Source organism: Pararge aegeria, chromosome 5, assembly GCF_905163445.1.
Source record: "Pararge aegeria chromosome 5, ilParAegt1.1, whole genome shotgun sequence".
Lineage (NCBI taxonomy): Eukaryota > Metazoa > Arthropoda > Insecta > Lepidoptera > Nymphalidae > Pararge > Pararge aegeria.
The window spans coordinates 9908301-9925125 of record NC_053184.1 but is presented as its reverse complement, the minus strand read 5'-3'; the positions used below and the strand labels follow the sequence as shown (position 1 = coordinate 9925125).

Here is a 16825-nt window from a genome sequence, read left to right as displayed (position 1 = left end):
GAAATTTACTCCATACCACTTCGACAAGTAGCGCTCCGGGAACTGAACAAAGTTCAATCGCAGGGGCTTTAAATTCCCTAATGTTTGTCAAAACATAGGTACTTAAACCTGTCACGAAGCGCTTAAATCAATTTATTATACAGGCACTCGACAACTTTTGAAACAGGTATCCTTAACTTTTATGGATTCTTTTCCAACAAACATTATAAACGCGAAAGTGGTTCTATTTGTTAGTTCTTGCGGCAACAGATAGAGTTTTTGGGCCGGAGAGTGAGATAGGTCATAAACCTCACACACGCAACATTATCGAAAGTTAAGTATCCAAATATTTTGAACAATATGGGCTGTATGCGTGTTGTATTAAAGGATTGAATATTCCGTGTGTGCGGACTACTATGGACTACTTTTTCTACCCGAAAAAATGCACAATTCCGAGTAAAAAAAGTACAAGTAGTGTAAAGCGCCACTCTATTCATGTAGACGTGCTAAAATAACTGAGCGCATTACATGGGCACAACGGCATCCATCTATATTTATAATCTGTCTTTATCTATACAAAATTGTAGGGGAATAAAAAAAAATCTTGACTGAAGAAAGTATGTTTGAAAAGCTTATCAGTAGTTCAACGTGGACGAAGTCGCGGGCAATTGCTACTCTAGGGATAGTCCTTGCCCCGAAAAACGGAATATTATAATTGAGAAAGTAATTTTGTTACAGTCGTATTTCGATCACATATTTATAATAAATCACGTAGGTACTTACTACCTATGTAATCGTTGCGTTTGTTGCTTCTTTAAAACATCCGTATGGAAAATCCCGGCTTCCTTTTTTTCGCCGTTTTATATCCTTGTGGAATAATTCGGGCTCATAGGACAGGTTTTTACATAATTCTGTCGCAACCCTTTTTGTCGGAGACTGAAAATAACAGTTTGTGTGAATTTTTCGTTGGCAGAGGAGAATCGAGTAAAATTAACAAACATTCAATAAATCACGGATGGTACAACAATTTTTGCAATCGCAAATAAAAAATTTGAGAAAGGGTAACGAGTTTTGAAAACAAACATTTCAATGAGTAAAAGGGTAACTGATGGTCGTAGGGTTGTCATCTATATATTTCTAAAAGGCTATATTATCACAATTTTTTAATTTTAATACACTTATTTTCATAACGAAAACTTCGTATTGAAATAAATCTTGTGTTTCCGAAATGAATAAGGAAGTTAACATACATAGTAAACTAGCTATTAAAAAAATCCACGTCTGTCTTCAAAACAAAATTTTTTGTGTTAATGTTAATATAATTAAAGTTTTTGGTTTCAAAAAAGTAAAAACCGGGAATATCTTTCATCACAGCAACTTCAAATCCATGTCTATTTTAGTTCCCACAATAGATTTTGTGAACAAATAACACGGTCCATCCTACTTACATTAATTATATATGTACCAGAATGTAAAAGTTTGCATGTGTCGATGTTTGTAACTCCTTCATGCCACAGTGACCGTACCGATTAAGCTGTAATTAAAACTTAGGTATTAATACATCTTAGGCTACTTTTTATTTAAGGAAATTTAAAAGTTCTCGCAGAAAGCTTTTTTTTTTAAATTGTTGTTGAAATAAAATTGTATCGAACACAAACCGAATTCTACGCAGACTAAGAAAAAAGCTACTTAAATCCAAAGATAACAGTTATTTGGGTAACTAACTCATTTTTGCATTCAATTAGCACCTATGATGCCTTCGAGTGATATTTGCTAGTTATTTGGCAACCCTACGTACCTACCCGCCTGTCGTATTTGTCATGAACAATGTATGGGGGTAATTGTTTGACATGCAAAGCGCCGAGATCAACAGCCGCCACTCCAGCGTAGGGAGTGGTACGGAGCCGGGAGTGTTGTACAATCTACGTAAACCCACACTACCCTACTTATAGCTTGCATCAAATATGAATTTGCCATTTGCTTAGGGCTTGGGAGACAGCATTTCTTTCCTACTTTATATTTATAAGTGTGTCGTCTACTTATCTCTCTGCTTGTGACATATGAACCATGGGTAGGTGCAAAACGAGCATTTGCAACCTTTTTTATGGAGGTATTTATGTAGTTTATATGTATAATATGGCAAACTTTTCAATACTTAAATTTCTAATTTGAGAAATAGAATTTATAGTTTCATTGATCGGAGACAGACCAGCGGCCAAACAAACTTTATCATGTTTCATAAAATATATTAGTAGAAAGAAACTTCAAAGCTTATGTTTGAAAATATCTGCAATATTATGAAAATTTAATACACTTAAAGCTATGAAATTGAACAGTTTGTATGTTTTTGTTTAGACACACTAATCCCAGGAACAACCATTTGGAAAATGAAAAGCAAAAAAAAAAATTTTAATCAGTGAAATATTTTATACCATCGATAGCCGAAGAATAGGAAGGTATTTTTTTTAACCTGTAGGTTATTTTTTTTTTTTTATTCTTCTGACTAGCCACGGCTAAAACCTCCCACCATACCAGACGAGAGAAAATTCAGAAATTATAAATTCCCAAATCTTTTCTACCGGGACTCGAACCCGGGACCTCCTGCTTATATTCACAGCGCTCACCGTTGCGCCAGTGAGGTCGTTAAGTCGTAGTTTTTATCAGTTTTACGTACCTAGTCTTAATAATTGGAACGGTTATAAATTTGCATCATACCTACTTACCTGTTGTTTGTAAACAAACGTCTCAATAACGGGTAAAGTGAATTCGAAGATAAAACTGTTTATTTAACAATATAAATAATTATATTATAAATATAGTTAAAATATGTATGATAAAATATAACAAAATATAAAATATCGAAAAATAATTCCCATTAGAAAGGAATCATTTTGTTCGCACTTCACACAATGCGTGCCTATTCTTTGGAATGAATTCAACCGCATCACGTCATGTTGAACACGGGTTGAGCGGGCACTTTTCATTCGGTTGCGTCAAGTCTATTACAATATGCCGTCTTTCGTATGGTCCGTATTTTTTGTTCAATCGCCTAATAACTCGTCGAGCTTTTATGGCACCTCGACGCGAGCGCAAAAACTACAAAAGCTTAGGCGAGGGTCGCGCGGTATCGCAGCGGCGGCGGCGCGGCGGGCCCCTCGGCCCACAGTCGGCCCGTCATACCCGGCGAGAATAGTTGCGTGCTCGAGCACCGATCGGTTCGTTACACAAACACTACGCGACGTGACATTCAGTAGCTATATTTCTTTACAGAAAAAGTTCCTTAACCAATATAAACCAACCAATAATGTTAACCTCAATGAACGTTTAGACAGAGTTAAAGTGAGATCAATTGTTAAACAAGATGAACGTTCAAATGATAGTGCAACGATGTAAGTGATAAAGATTGATAGTGATGTTGGGTTGGAAGACCGACATATATTTGTGAAGTGGACCGTTTGTGGGCAAGATGACGATGAAATCGCTGAAATACAGCGAGCGGGATGACATGATGGATGGGTTCAGTCCTGTGCCACCACCGCTCCCGCGTCGCCAACCCGTCAGGAACATCTATGCGGAGCCATTCGTAGACCCTAGGTAAGTGAACACAAAATTATAATCACCACATTTAGAACTTAATGCCGTTCAAGCTCAAGTAAGCAAGTAGTAAGTCTGATATTTTTTATTGCTCAAACCTTATTTGGAATTAAATTGGCCATATTTTTTAACAACTGTCAAAACATATAATAAATCTCTCAGGTTACTGAATAAAGATTACTGAATAAAGTTCAGCTCTAAGACTGATATTAAAAAATGAAAATGGGACCTAATTATACGAGATCGTTATATATGAATCTGTCTGATAGGTAAGTAAAAATATTGTATTTAACTGTTACTTTATTTGCTCTTTGTATTTTTTTATGTAATGGCTTGTATCTATTAGGCCGAATTTTTCTATACAACCTAACTGATAAGTAAATGTGACAAAATTCATATACAAATAATATCAATACGTCAAATTTATTTCTCAGTTAAGTAGAGGTTACTGGCGATTTAATAATATTAAATTTTGATACTATTATTTTAAATATTACGTTTGTATGTTTAATTTTTTGATCCATCGTTAGTTCCATAATATTCTAATTCAACATTCCTTTCCTATTTGTGTATTACCATGTAAAAACTAAAAGTAATTCAAAGCGTTGAGATGAAACTAACGACAGTAAAGCTGCCCGTTGACATAAATGACTAAACTTTGATAAAGCTGGCTTCATTCAAATCCCAGCGCAGAACAAACATAAATGATCTCACAAAGGACTGCTTTAACGTCACATCAAACTAAAACTAGTTACTTCTGAGCCAGGCATTACAGTAAATGCTAATCCGCTTCGTGTAGATCAAATTTAAAATTGTTATATTTAAGTAAAATCTTACGTGCACTTTATTAGAAAGACCAGACACAAAATATCTTTACAAATATTAAATGTCATAGTATCTTAAATGAGGAAAACGTCCATTTTATTGACTAGTTGAATCAATTGGCGGCACTTGTTTACTTTCCAACCCCAACCTGCCCTCCCCTTGTAGTTGCACCCACTCAATGTGGCTCTTCAAAGTAATAATAAACTGCCTGAAGCCAGAAAACATCTATTTCATATCGTACGGCTATATAAACATGAAGCGGAAACCCCACAATACTCCAAAGACCACATAGCATTATTAAAGTAAGGCTTTACACAAAACTAATTCAAAGGCTCTTATTTGGCGTGTCCTTTGGGAGTTTGGGGTAAACATTATGCTCATGGTTTTACAAAATAGAGGTAGGATTATCCAAATAATGGAATACATAATATAATCCGTAAGTAATTTATGATCTAAAAGTAGGAAAGTAATAACAAATTCAGAGAATTCGTATTCAATAGTATTACGGTTTACGGGCGCTTTGCATTATCAAACACCATCTAGAGCGAGCTTTCTTTACTTGTAGATAAAATACAATATAAGAAGCTGAATTCATAGTAATATTATAGTTTTTATGTCTGTTTGTTTTTAACTTTGTTCAACTGAATGTTGTAGATGATGCTAGTATAAATACTTGCATCATGGAGGTGCAAAGGATTCTTTTTATCCCGCGAAAGCACCAGAGCGCTAAATTATATGTAGAAATAGCATGAACGCCGAAATAGGATATTTTTATAAGACCCGAAAAACTCGGACCAAATCGAGAGCAGCCGAATACAAATCGCACAATACTTCGCTATTTTGTTTGATATTACACTTAATTTCGAAATATTTTCACCATTGATGCTTTGCCAATAAGCTTGTAGTCCATTGATATTCATAAGTGTGCTAATGGTCGTCTGTAGACTAGATGGTATCGTGGCGGATGTGCGGTTCTATATGTTCTGTCGTAAATCATATTTTTATACTTGGCGCACGTTCTGGCGACGTCGAGCATCACCGAGGAGCCGTTACGACCATCTGCGACACCCCAATTGCCATTCAGCTTAATTTCGACAGATTTGAGGGCGAATCTCAACTAATATTAGATGGGCCTACAAGTATGAAAAAGTTACTAAAACCACACACAAAAAACCTCACGCTTCACGCAAAATCTACTAAACGTATCATAATAGATTTTCACTTTTATCTTCTTCAATTTCCAATAATATTGCTAAAACATGATGACGTTTAAGATGTCGAAAGCCTAAATAATATATAATACGTATTTGCATACATACTACAGGACATATTTATAAAATTCAAAGTAACAGTTAACGCAACGACCACACGGTCAAGTATTTATAACTTTCGTTAACGAAGGCTTATTCAACTTGCTGGTTTAAAAAATACTACCTTTAATGCATTTGAAATATTACAATGTTGTAATATTTAGTTGAATAAAATTATAAGAAACTCTTATACAATATCAGAGTTGAAAAGTTTAACAAAACAATGGAATGTTGGTTTTGCTTTCGAATGCAACAAAGAATAAATTACGCGCTATTCTCCAAACTTTATGGAAATTAATAGACAATATTTATCTCAAAGGAGTTTTCTTTAAAAATCAAATTCTTCGGTAAATGATAAAATAAGATAATTTTCTTGTTTCTTTATTGGATTAACTTTATAAACATTATGAAAATTAAGCTTAACTTGCTTTACTCCGCGACAAGCAGGAGAATCTGTATGGTGTAATTTCTTCAATCCTTATACTCCACCCAAACAGATCAATGTACCCTCTACGCTTGTTTCGCTCCGAAACCGCAGCATCCTCAGGAGATGTTGACATTACCAGAAATTATAAATAACACCATACAAATTCTCCTGTTTTTCACGGATTACAGCAAATTAAGCTTAATTTTCATGATATATCTTGAAATTTCGCAAAGTAACGCCTACTTATATACAAAACAAAATGTTTTAAGTTAAAAGTTAATTGGTTATAGACACTTGTAATGACAGTAATTTGACATGGTAGAGCGATGATCGACAACGGAAATTGTGTCCGAGGTCGTATTCCCTGTGTGAAGAACGTAATTTCCTTTACAATGTGTTAACAAGGTCTGAATACAAGCTCAAAGCATGTGACGGTTAAGTGCACGCAACAATAGCGGACCGATAACATCTAGGGTGCCCCCCGAGCCGTTTCTAACGAAAAAAAAACTCACCTAAAAGTGGCAAACCTTAAAAATATAAATAATATAAAAATAAACATGCCTCCTTCTTGAGAACTGGGTATGAAGAAGATCTCACGCAATTATAACACAATCACATCCCTGCAATGTATCAATCCATAAATGCACGAAAATAAAGAGATACAGTCACTTTCTCAGAATATTAATAATATAACTGCCTACTGGCGCAGTGAGCAGCGACCCTGCTTACTGAGTCCTAGGTCGTGGGTTCGATTCCCACAACTGGAAAATGTTTGTGTGATGAACATGATTGTTTTTCGGTGTCTGGGTGTTTGTATGTATATTATAAGTATTTATGTGTATCATATTCATAAAAATATTCATCAGCTATCTTGGTACCCATAACACAAGCTACGCTTAGTTTGGGGCTAGATGGCGATGTGTGTATTGTCGTAGTATATTATTTATTTATAAATTTTCAATTAAACGATAATGCACCATTTTTGCACATGTAAGTAAACGTACCTATAAATACTTACAACACCTAAACATAACGTGCTTCATTTAACGATCCTTAGACCGATCGATAATTGTAGGAGTTTCGACATCAAATATTCGCACAAAAAGAAAATCTAAAGGAAATAAATTATTTCAACACAGCTCCAACTGCCGAAACACAGCTCACACATCAAAGTACTATACACAAACTTCAAATTAGATCGATCGTATTCGAACACAGACATTTTCTATGTTGCAAAGCTTTTCGTTTCTAGAAAGGTATTTCTTTAATGTAAGAAGATTTTCAGCTGACTTACAAATTCATTTATATACCTTAAACCTACTGTACCTTCTCTAAAGTACTCTAAATACACAACGAACAAAGGCTCTAAACAAATCACATTATTTGAGCACTTTGAACTTCAAGCGTCAGAGTTACACTTGAACCGTTCAAAAGGAACATTATCCCAATACAGTGATGGATTGTTTTGAAGCCTCGACCAACATCTTATTAATAGGTCGAATAATTAGAGGAAACGCCTCATCAAATCGTACCGTGTGTCCCGATCGCGGCATATTATGAAAGGGGCACTGAGTGTGCGGTACTATAACCCAATACAACTCGTCCAGGAAATTCAATTATCTTCTTTCGACGTTAATACATAATATCGACACAATCATTTCATTAAACGGAATCTTGATGCTCCAATCGCTCATAATTGGCCCGGTCAAATGAATCAATTACGTATACAACATGCTGACATCACATGCGTCTGGTATTTGTCTCTAATGATGAACTTTGTTCTCACGACTAAGACTACAGTCATGGAATTACTGTTCCTTTGTCGTTTTATCTGTAGTTCAAATATTTTCATTTATTTATTATTGCATGAAGTGGTATTTGGAACAAAGGATTAACCAGGATTACCCGCAACAATTCCCCTGTCACGAAGTTGGACATAAATCTCTCGAGTAGACGTCGATCGACAGGCCGCGTTCCCACTGCATTCTGCTGTTATCACTCACACATACAAAATTTCACTGTCACCACCAATCCTTTATACTTATCTCTACGAGCTTTTGTAAACAAACCACTTTTCGTTTGAATAATTTACCCGGTGAGGTGAGGCTCCGAATACAATGACTCGGCTGTAATAGTTTCCGTTTGAATAAGAGATGCCTATTGTCTCTACAATATTGATTGACTTTGTCGTCTCTCGGCTTCATAGATAGACAAATATTGTATTCAGCAGTAAGTAGGGTTTTATAGGTTTGAATAAAGATATGAATAGATAATAATTCAAGACAGGATATACGGATGTTAATGTTATTGATATTATAGCGTCTATTTCTGTCTGATTATCATGCCATATTCGAGAGTTCACTGAACGCAATCTTGGATAATAATGAAAATCTAAATATAGAGAGTAATATTTCGTCATGTCAGATAGACGTTGGATCAATGACAGTGCCACAAGCTGCAACGGTGGCGTCAGTTTTGAGTATATAATAGTGTATATCGTCAGATCACTGTACGTTTATCGGCTGAGTATTTTAGTTTAACTCGTTTTAAAATAAACAAACTGCCGTACTGTCCGCCTAAATACAAACTCACTTTGACACTGCCTCCTATAAATAACAGTAATGAATAGGCAGCTGGCATGACCGTGGTAATAAGTAACGTCCACGTATCCTTTCCTTCCTATTTCAATATTTATTGTTATATATTTTATCCAAATTAAAGGACATTTTTTAAATAATAGTAATGATTTGTAAAGGAAAGCTTGATTGATTTTACGTAAAAGTTCAAAATAGGCTTATACGTAGCAAAACAAGGTTGGTTATAGTATCAATATTTAGGTATACTTTCCGTCATAAAACTCGTAGTCTTTTTAATCAAATACAGTTATAAATAAATATAAATTAGAAGATATTAATAGTTAAAATCCCACAAAACCTGCTATGGATCAGTGTAGTGGGTTCTGCTCCAAAACTGTGGGTGTGAGAGAGGTAGAGTGTGCCCAGCAATGGGTCGTTAATAGGCTACGGACATAGAAATCTTTATAACAAGACATTTGTTAATAAGATTTATTTGGCTGTTTAAATGTTTTTTTATTCGTGTTACTTCCCAGAAATCGATAGCTTGAAGTAAAATAGACACTTCGATTTCCGATTAGTGGATGTTTTAAATGCATTTTCCTCACCCAAACTTCTAAATTATAAACATACATACCACCATTATGGAGGGACTTATAGTTGCTCTGGCCTATACTTGGAAAGAACTCTATAGAGTCAGTGAACGACAAACGCAGAAATATATATATTTTGTAATACCTGTCTTCGAAACCCTTATTTGGGTTCAGACACACACAAGACTAGTTATTTTGACTTACTCTTATTAGATGTATAACCATAAAAACTGTCCTACGAGAGAGAGAAAAATTTGTCAATCCAAACACACTTGATAAAAATTACCACTTTATTGTAAAAATACATGAAACTGACTATACTACGCTTGAATTTAAGATTGAAATGTACATATTAGCTAAACAGACCACACAGGATGGCTCCATTTGTCTAAACCCAAACTCCCCGAGAGATAACAAACGTGCAACGCAATGCTCTCCGTTCTCTGCTACACTTATCTAAACACTTAACACACACAATACACAAACAAAGCGCCCTAACTCACTTTTTACCACGAAATGCCTTTTCTTTTTACCCTTTAGGACTTCGCGGTACCTACCACATGCTTCGCGTGTCGAGTGCCTTTGTTAACGTCCGGAATTCATACATTTCACCGCAATATGAACCTAAAGTAAGATAACATTCGTTTAAAGAATATCTTTTCAGTTCAATTTACGAGTCACAAAACCATTAAAGCTATAAAATTGAAACATTGAATCTATATCCATTAGGTCGATTATAAAACAAAATGTTTTAAATGAGAGAAAACTTTACTAGCTTGGATATAATAGGGAGACAAAAAACCTTTTAAAAGACAAGTACCTAAAAAGCTGCCGACGAAATCATTCTAATAAAAGTTTTGGTCTTGTCCAAGGTACACGTCATCGGGCGTGACTAACGAATGGCTCGCCCTACAGACCCTAAATTCAGAATCGTAAGTATCAGTGAGACGACACCGCCGAAGGCAGATATCTACGAAGGTTACCGAGCATTACCATAACTCTAACCGAAGCATATACGTAATTAGAGCCACCAATAACACGAGACACTCGGGATGCATTAATCCTTTTGATTTGAAAGGGTTAAACATTCGAGGCGTACATCACATTTTACTAGCTCCTCGCAAGATCCTAATATACTTCAACCAACCTACTAGTTATAAAATAAACCAAACTTCAAACCGCTTATAAAACGTAACTAATAAACTGCATGCTTTTATTTATTTTATTTATCTAAATGACAAGTTGTACGTGATCGCAGATCGACAAGATCGTGTTCTAACTCATAAATCTATACGTGATCTTAGGAGATTACGGGATTAAACTTGGATAACTTTAAATGTTCTATCAATACGTAAGGCAAACTGAAAGTCTCTTGAACTGACTGCTTTCGTTAAAAATAAGCAATTACGGAATTCGTAAATGCTACTCTAGGGGAACATGTTACAATTTAATGTGTAGTTATATCATTTGTTTTTCCAATGTGGGGTCCTTTATAAGATTGTTTGTAGCTATCCTACAGCAATGAACAAAAATTGAGAAAATATTTGCTTGATCTAAAATTAAATGCCAGTTGGAATGCAATAGTGCCATCCTTTTGCTACTCTTTACTGTAAATACGGGCGGCACTATTAAATTAAAGGTGCCCTCTGAAGATTTTTATAATTTACAAGCCCAGGAGTGGCTGTGATTGGGTTCCGCGAAGCCTTTTAAATATCCCTAGACCAGATAGTTACTACAGACTGGATCTACTTTTATTAACAATGGTTACGAGTCCTTATATAATATGTCCTTTCAATAGTCTTCTCAATAACATAGGTAGTATAATAGCTGCGATGCGCTGACTATCACTTGACTGAACTATATTCATCTTATTCAAGTGCCGTTTCCTTTACGAAGTTCGGCTATCATTAAACCTATCTTTATTTATGATGCAGGCGTTTTGAACAGCGATCTTGTGCTCGTCCAATACAACTCGCGGAGATTCTTTAACCAAGTAGTACGTCGGAGATAATATGTTCAACGAAATCGATTTTCAATGCTAACGGAGCTATAAGATTTATTGAAACTTAATTACCGGCATTCTAAACCAAAAAAAGTTTTAAATTGAAAACATAATTGCAATTCTTATAACGATAAGTTTGCCTTCTTCGTGATGTTCCCATTATAAATGTCTCTATCTTTTTTCTGTGTAGCGCATGTAAGTACTTACAGTGTCGTTTTGTGTTTTTACTTGCAACAGTAATCTAGTTTATACGACATCCTGAGATGCGGCAACCTGTTTTATTTCACACACTGGCTTAACAGTAAGTATTCAGTACGTTTGCCATTGCGCGCTAAGGCCGTTAAATGTATAAATATTCATCCACAAGTATTACCGGATTAGAAATTCAACCGACGTTGGAAAGGATAACCAATGACCCAACAGCACCCTATCATTTATTTGCGCCGGTCAACCGTAAAATGATGCTCTGTGCAATTTAAGTCGCCCCAGTAAGCTGCCTTACCGTTAGTCAAACGCCCTTATAAACTTTTATTCTATATGACATAAGTTTTAATAGATATGTTTTTATCAACATACTTAATGGTTAGATAAACTAAATAAGGAATTATTTATTTGTTCTTCGAGCATTCGTTGACTTAGCGTTTGTCACTCAAGCACATTTTTTTAAATCGTTTTTACGGACTCACCAAACTGTTCTGTTTGCAAACAAAGTTAATGCTCGCGCATTCTTTCGCGAGCAGAACGTTAGCAATTGGTTTTTACGTACTTACAAACTTTTCTAATTGCAAACAAAATATTTTCTTACATGACAAACGCTCGCGAACGAATGTTCGAATATAACTAATGCTCCGGATGAGTATCGTCTACTACAACCACTTACAAATTCGCAAGTTTATTAAGTCAAAACTATTTAGTGCTTCCTTCGCGGTCGGCTCTCAGTCTTAACTCATTAAACTTTAATAACCCACCGACCTAAACTAAATAACAAGAAAGTTAATAATGTCTGACTTACATTTACTTTTTGATGATATAAAATGAAAAAAAACAGTACTTGTTATAAAAAAACTTAAGGGTAGGCATTGAACGAGTTATAAAAAGCTTACCCTTAAGTTTCTTGTAACAAGTACTGGAGATTTTTTCATTTTATGTAATCTGCTCACTTAATGCATACCCTATATGCACGCCAATGATCAGACCTTATACTGTATACATAACCTGGCTGAAGCATAAGTAAAAACAAAAGTCAACGAACAAAACTAGAAGAGTCCACGTTAACTCTTGCCAGTGTAGTTAGTTTCGATCGAAGCGAAACCTGAACCAGGATATAACCGTTTAAAAAAAAACTGCTAAAGCGTTATATTTTTCCTATTCACTGTATGTATTGCACTGATTAATGTGTTCAAATTATGATATCAAATTAACGATATGGTAGGTACCTACCATGACATTTTGATTTACAAAATTGTAGCATGTAATAAATTGCGGGTTGTTTAAATGGCGCAACGTAATACAAAAATCGAAACCAACCGTGTTTAATTGATAAAATATTACGCATGGAATTGTCCTTTAATAAATTTCACGGACCGTCAGTCAAATGTGGCCCTAAAAATGGAGATGAGATGAAATTTCAATGTATTTCGATTAGAAAGGGTCCTAAATTCTTGCGGGAGGAAACTAATGTACTGAAACCATGAATTTATGCTCCATTTCTCTTTAGCTGTTCTTATTGTCATTTTATATTTGCCATTTGTACTTACACATTTGTAGAGGGTGTAAAGTATTGGTAGGTACCAATTTTGCAACCAACTCACCCCCTCCCAATTTTAAAATAGCAAATGTTATATTTCTACTACTAGACATATTTTATCTCTTGCGACTGCACTTTTACTGCTTTTTTATTATAATGTGGCTTTCATTTTGAATGTCAAGGTAATTATATATGGGTTATAAACTTTTACTGCTTCAGTTTGTGGAGCTTTTAAAATAATGACTGCTAAGACAATCCAGCAAGAAGTAACAAGAAAGCTCTTACAATACGTAACAAACTTATATTATTTTGGTTTGGCAGTTTTCTTGTTTACTATACAAATAGTAATATACTAAAATGATGGCCGATTGACGCAGTGGCAAGCGATCCTGCTTTTCGAAGTCGAAGGCTGTGGGTTCGATTCCCGCAACTGGTTTTTTTTTATTACAATGTAGTATGTTAATATTTAGTGTCTGGGTGTTCATCTGTACATTAGTTCTTATGTATATTATTTATGTAAATATTTATCAGTCATCCCTTCTAATGTCATAGTATATTTATTTATTTTATGGTTAAATGCTCTTTAATCTATATATATAAAAGAAAGTTGTGTAAGTTACACCATTTATAACTCAAGAACGGCTGGACCAATTTTTATGATATTTGATTTTTTGGATTCCTCTTAGACCGGAATAGGATAATAAGTATTAAAATATTTATTTATTTATTATTATTAAATTTATCAAAAAAAAAATGTACGAAGTTCGCCGGGACAGCTTTTAATATAAAAGTTATAAGTATTTCAATATAATCTTGTGAAATACTTTCAATGAATCTTGATTCTGTCCAATAAAATCTTCCTATTTGGGGTTTTAAAAGATAGGCTTTCCCAACTCCATTAAGTTGAATCCATTAAAAATACTTTTCTTTTTTCAGTACACCAAAATATTCTTATCCAAAATATTCTTATATTTGTTTAAGTAAAAGTACCCGAATATACAGTACTCGCTCTTGCTGCTTATATTAGTTGTCACTTGAATCTGATATTGGGGAAAATTTAGGGAATGTGATAACATTTTTCAATCAGGGAGACGCCGAAAAATATTTACAGTGTAACCGAAGGCAGAAGGGAGGACAATATTGTGGAAGGATGCGAGAGGCGCCCGCGGCGTCGGCACGGGCCTTCCGCTTCTTTGTGCCACTGCCGAAATAATATTGAACTCGGGGTGAAATACGACCGGGCGGCTGGGGACTCGCTTGCGAAACTGTTTTTCCGTTTCGCTGAACAATAGCGAGCGTTTAGTTAAGACTTGCGTTCCGCGCCCGGCCGAGACGCCGCGGCCACACCGCTGATCTTTATCTAAAAAACACAGTCTGCTCATAATTTAAAATGCCTCCCAACTCCTCCTTTGTTTATAGAACAACCTTTTTTTAGTGAAACTTTTCTACGTTTGCAAATACAATACTACCAAGAAAATGAAATATGGAGCACTTAAGTTAAATCCTACAGTTGAATCGAATCTCTTTAGCCTAGTGCACGCTATTCTTCTAGAATCTATTGCCGCGTTAAATTTGCATTCCTTTGGCATTACCATAATAATATCTTCAAACGACAACTCCGTAATAAAAGGTTATCGCCATCGCATACGGGCTCTCAGTTAGGTATGGAAATTGGAAATGTTCGCCCCTTACTCAGGCATCGCTTGGCTAATGGAAAATTGTTTATCACTATCGGGTTTCTGCGCGTGAGCAGGATTATTTACGTGCGGGTCCCCCCAGTCTACGGCGGTAATTGGACGCTTATTCAGTATCACTTCCATTCATTCTCGCGATTATACTGCCCGAAGCGCATTAGGAAAGCGGTAAGCTTGAAAGACAGCGCAAGATTATGTACGAATACTTGGCACTTTGTGGATCATAAATCAAAACCTTTCTGATTTTTCATCAGGGCAAAATTTTGCAAGAAATTGCTTTTGGCTGAACGTTTTATAAGAATGTCTATTGTTATATGTTTTTTCTATAGTTCATTAATTTATCTAAAGAGTACTTTATATATCTATGTATATATATAAGTATATGTTATTACGCCTTCACCAGCTTATTTTATCAAATATTACAAAAAAGTAGTTATACGTCCTAATGGTACCTAAAGGTAAGGAATTTTGAGTGGATGATAATATTTATAGAGCGCCCGTAGCGTAGCTACAATTTGTTAAAGTTTCCGTCGCAAGATGTATTTCTTGGAAAATGATGTTTGCTAAATATATCCGTGTATGCGAACCTGCTCGCAAGAGGCACACTCTCCCATTCATGAATCAACTTCAGCATTACCTAACCGAACTCGAAGCGAGTAAAACAAACAACGGTATGAGAGTTATTAATAAGGGAACCGGGTTCAACGTTTCCCAGAGAGCTAGATTTAAATCCTGACATCTCGACTTGTATTGCACAAAATGCGAATTTATCGAAGCTTATTACCACGCTTTGAATGAAACCCAGCCGTCATCTGACAATGGTAGAAATCAAATTTATGGACTATAATAAAATATATAATCATACACCCACCGCAACAAATATTAATCTAATCGGCTGCCATACGTTATAATCGCTTATTACGAATACATTCTTTCAAATGAACAAAATCCCTAACCAGAGAGCCATTTTGACAAATGTTTTTAATTAAACCAATGGGTGTCTTCGCCCAACCGGCACCTTCAGAACATTCTCGTTTAAATGATTATACTTATTAAAATTATTATTTTTATCATGTTTTATAACGAGATTATATATTTGATAGTGCAGTGGCTTTCAAGTGTTACGTGAAATATCAACCATAATGTCTGGCAACCAGATGTAAAGTATCTTGAAAGATTGGATAAACGATAAAATAAATATCTTTGAGATTAGTTTTCCTGCAAGCGTACCGTTTTAGCCCCTGTGATTGACGGTTTCATAATTATAAGTTTAGAGATGACGTCTATAATAATTGGTGACTATATATATATTGTTAATTAAAAGTTGCGTAAATCCTTCTATTTTCATGCCCTTTGCGGTTTTTAAAAGTTTTTCTTGTTTCGGTACTAAACGTGAACGTTGAGGGCGGAAATTGGCGGAACAGGGTGACGCTATTGTTATACATTTCGCTTTAAATTGAGGGGCTTTCTTAAATTTACACCCGTGACTTGCAGCGTGAGTCGGGGCCGACGGGGACGGGGCTTGAATCGACTTACAAATTCAACTCGATCGATACCACTTACTATTTATGAATTCTCTTTGTATAAAGTTCTTAGGTTACCCTACCTCTTCTTATTTGATGTTATTATCTAACCTACGTATTCTTTTGTGACAGAGCGATGTTTCTACCTTGTAATTAGTCACAGAAACGTTTTATCTCCTCAATGGATTCAACACAATGAAGCTATTTAAACAATCAAACAGTGCAATCACCATTGAAAGTTGTTCTCCAATCTATTATTAATATGCCCCATTCAATTCATACAGCAATTACTTTTAAGATACCTTATAATATGCTAAAACCTACTACTTAAAATAATGCTTCATTTCGATTTCTATAAATACTTGTACCTGATGTAGTGTATGTGATTACACTGTCTCGTGTATCCTGAGCAATGTTACTACGTCAGTATTACCCGAGCCGCAGGCGAGAGTAGACGTGTGACAGTTGGTCATGAGCATTGCCGAGTCAGTGACTAGGGGACGCTATTAGCAGATCCTACAAGTGGCGACGAGGATGGGATATTTATATGCGTATTTG

The 16825-nt window shown here is 35.3% G+C and overlaps 1 protein-coding gene across 3 annotated transcripts in view; it reads left to right on the top strand.

The window, feature by feature from the left end:
* The window catches only part of LOC120623654 (teneurin-a), a 325288-nt gene that overhangs the window by 256967 nt on the left and 51496 nt on the right, over nucleotides 1-16825 (top strand). Inside the window, exon 1 of one of the 3 annotated variants that reach the window (XM_039889809.1) lies at nucleotides 3330-3573. The exons of the other annotated variants lie outside the window; for them this stretch is intronic. Within the exon in view, the coding sequence (XP_039745743.1) occupies nucleotides 3446-3573 (128 nt within the window). The 5' untranslated portion in view covers nucleotides 3330-3445. Of the gene's footprint in view, nucleotides 1-3329; nucleotides 3574-16825 lie in introns of those variants that run through there. 3 annotated transcript variants of the gene reach the window in all.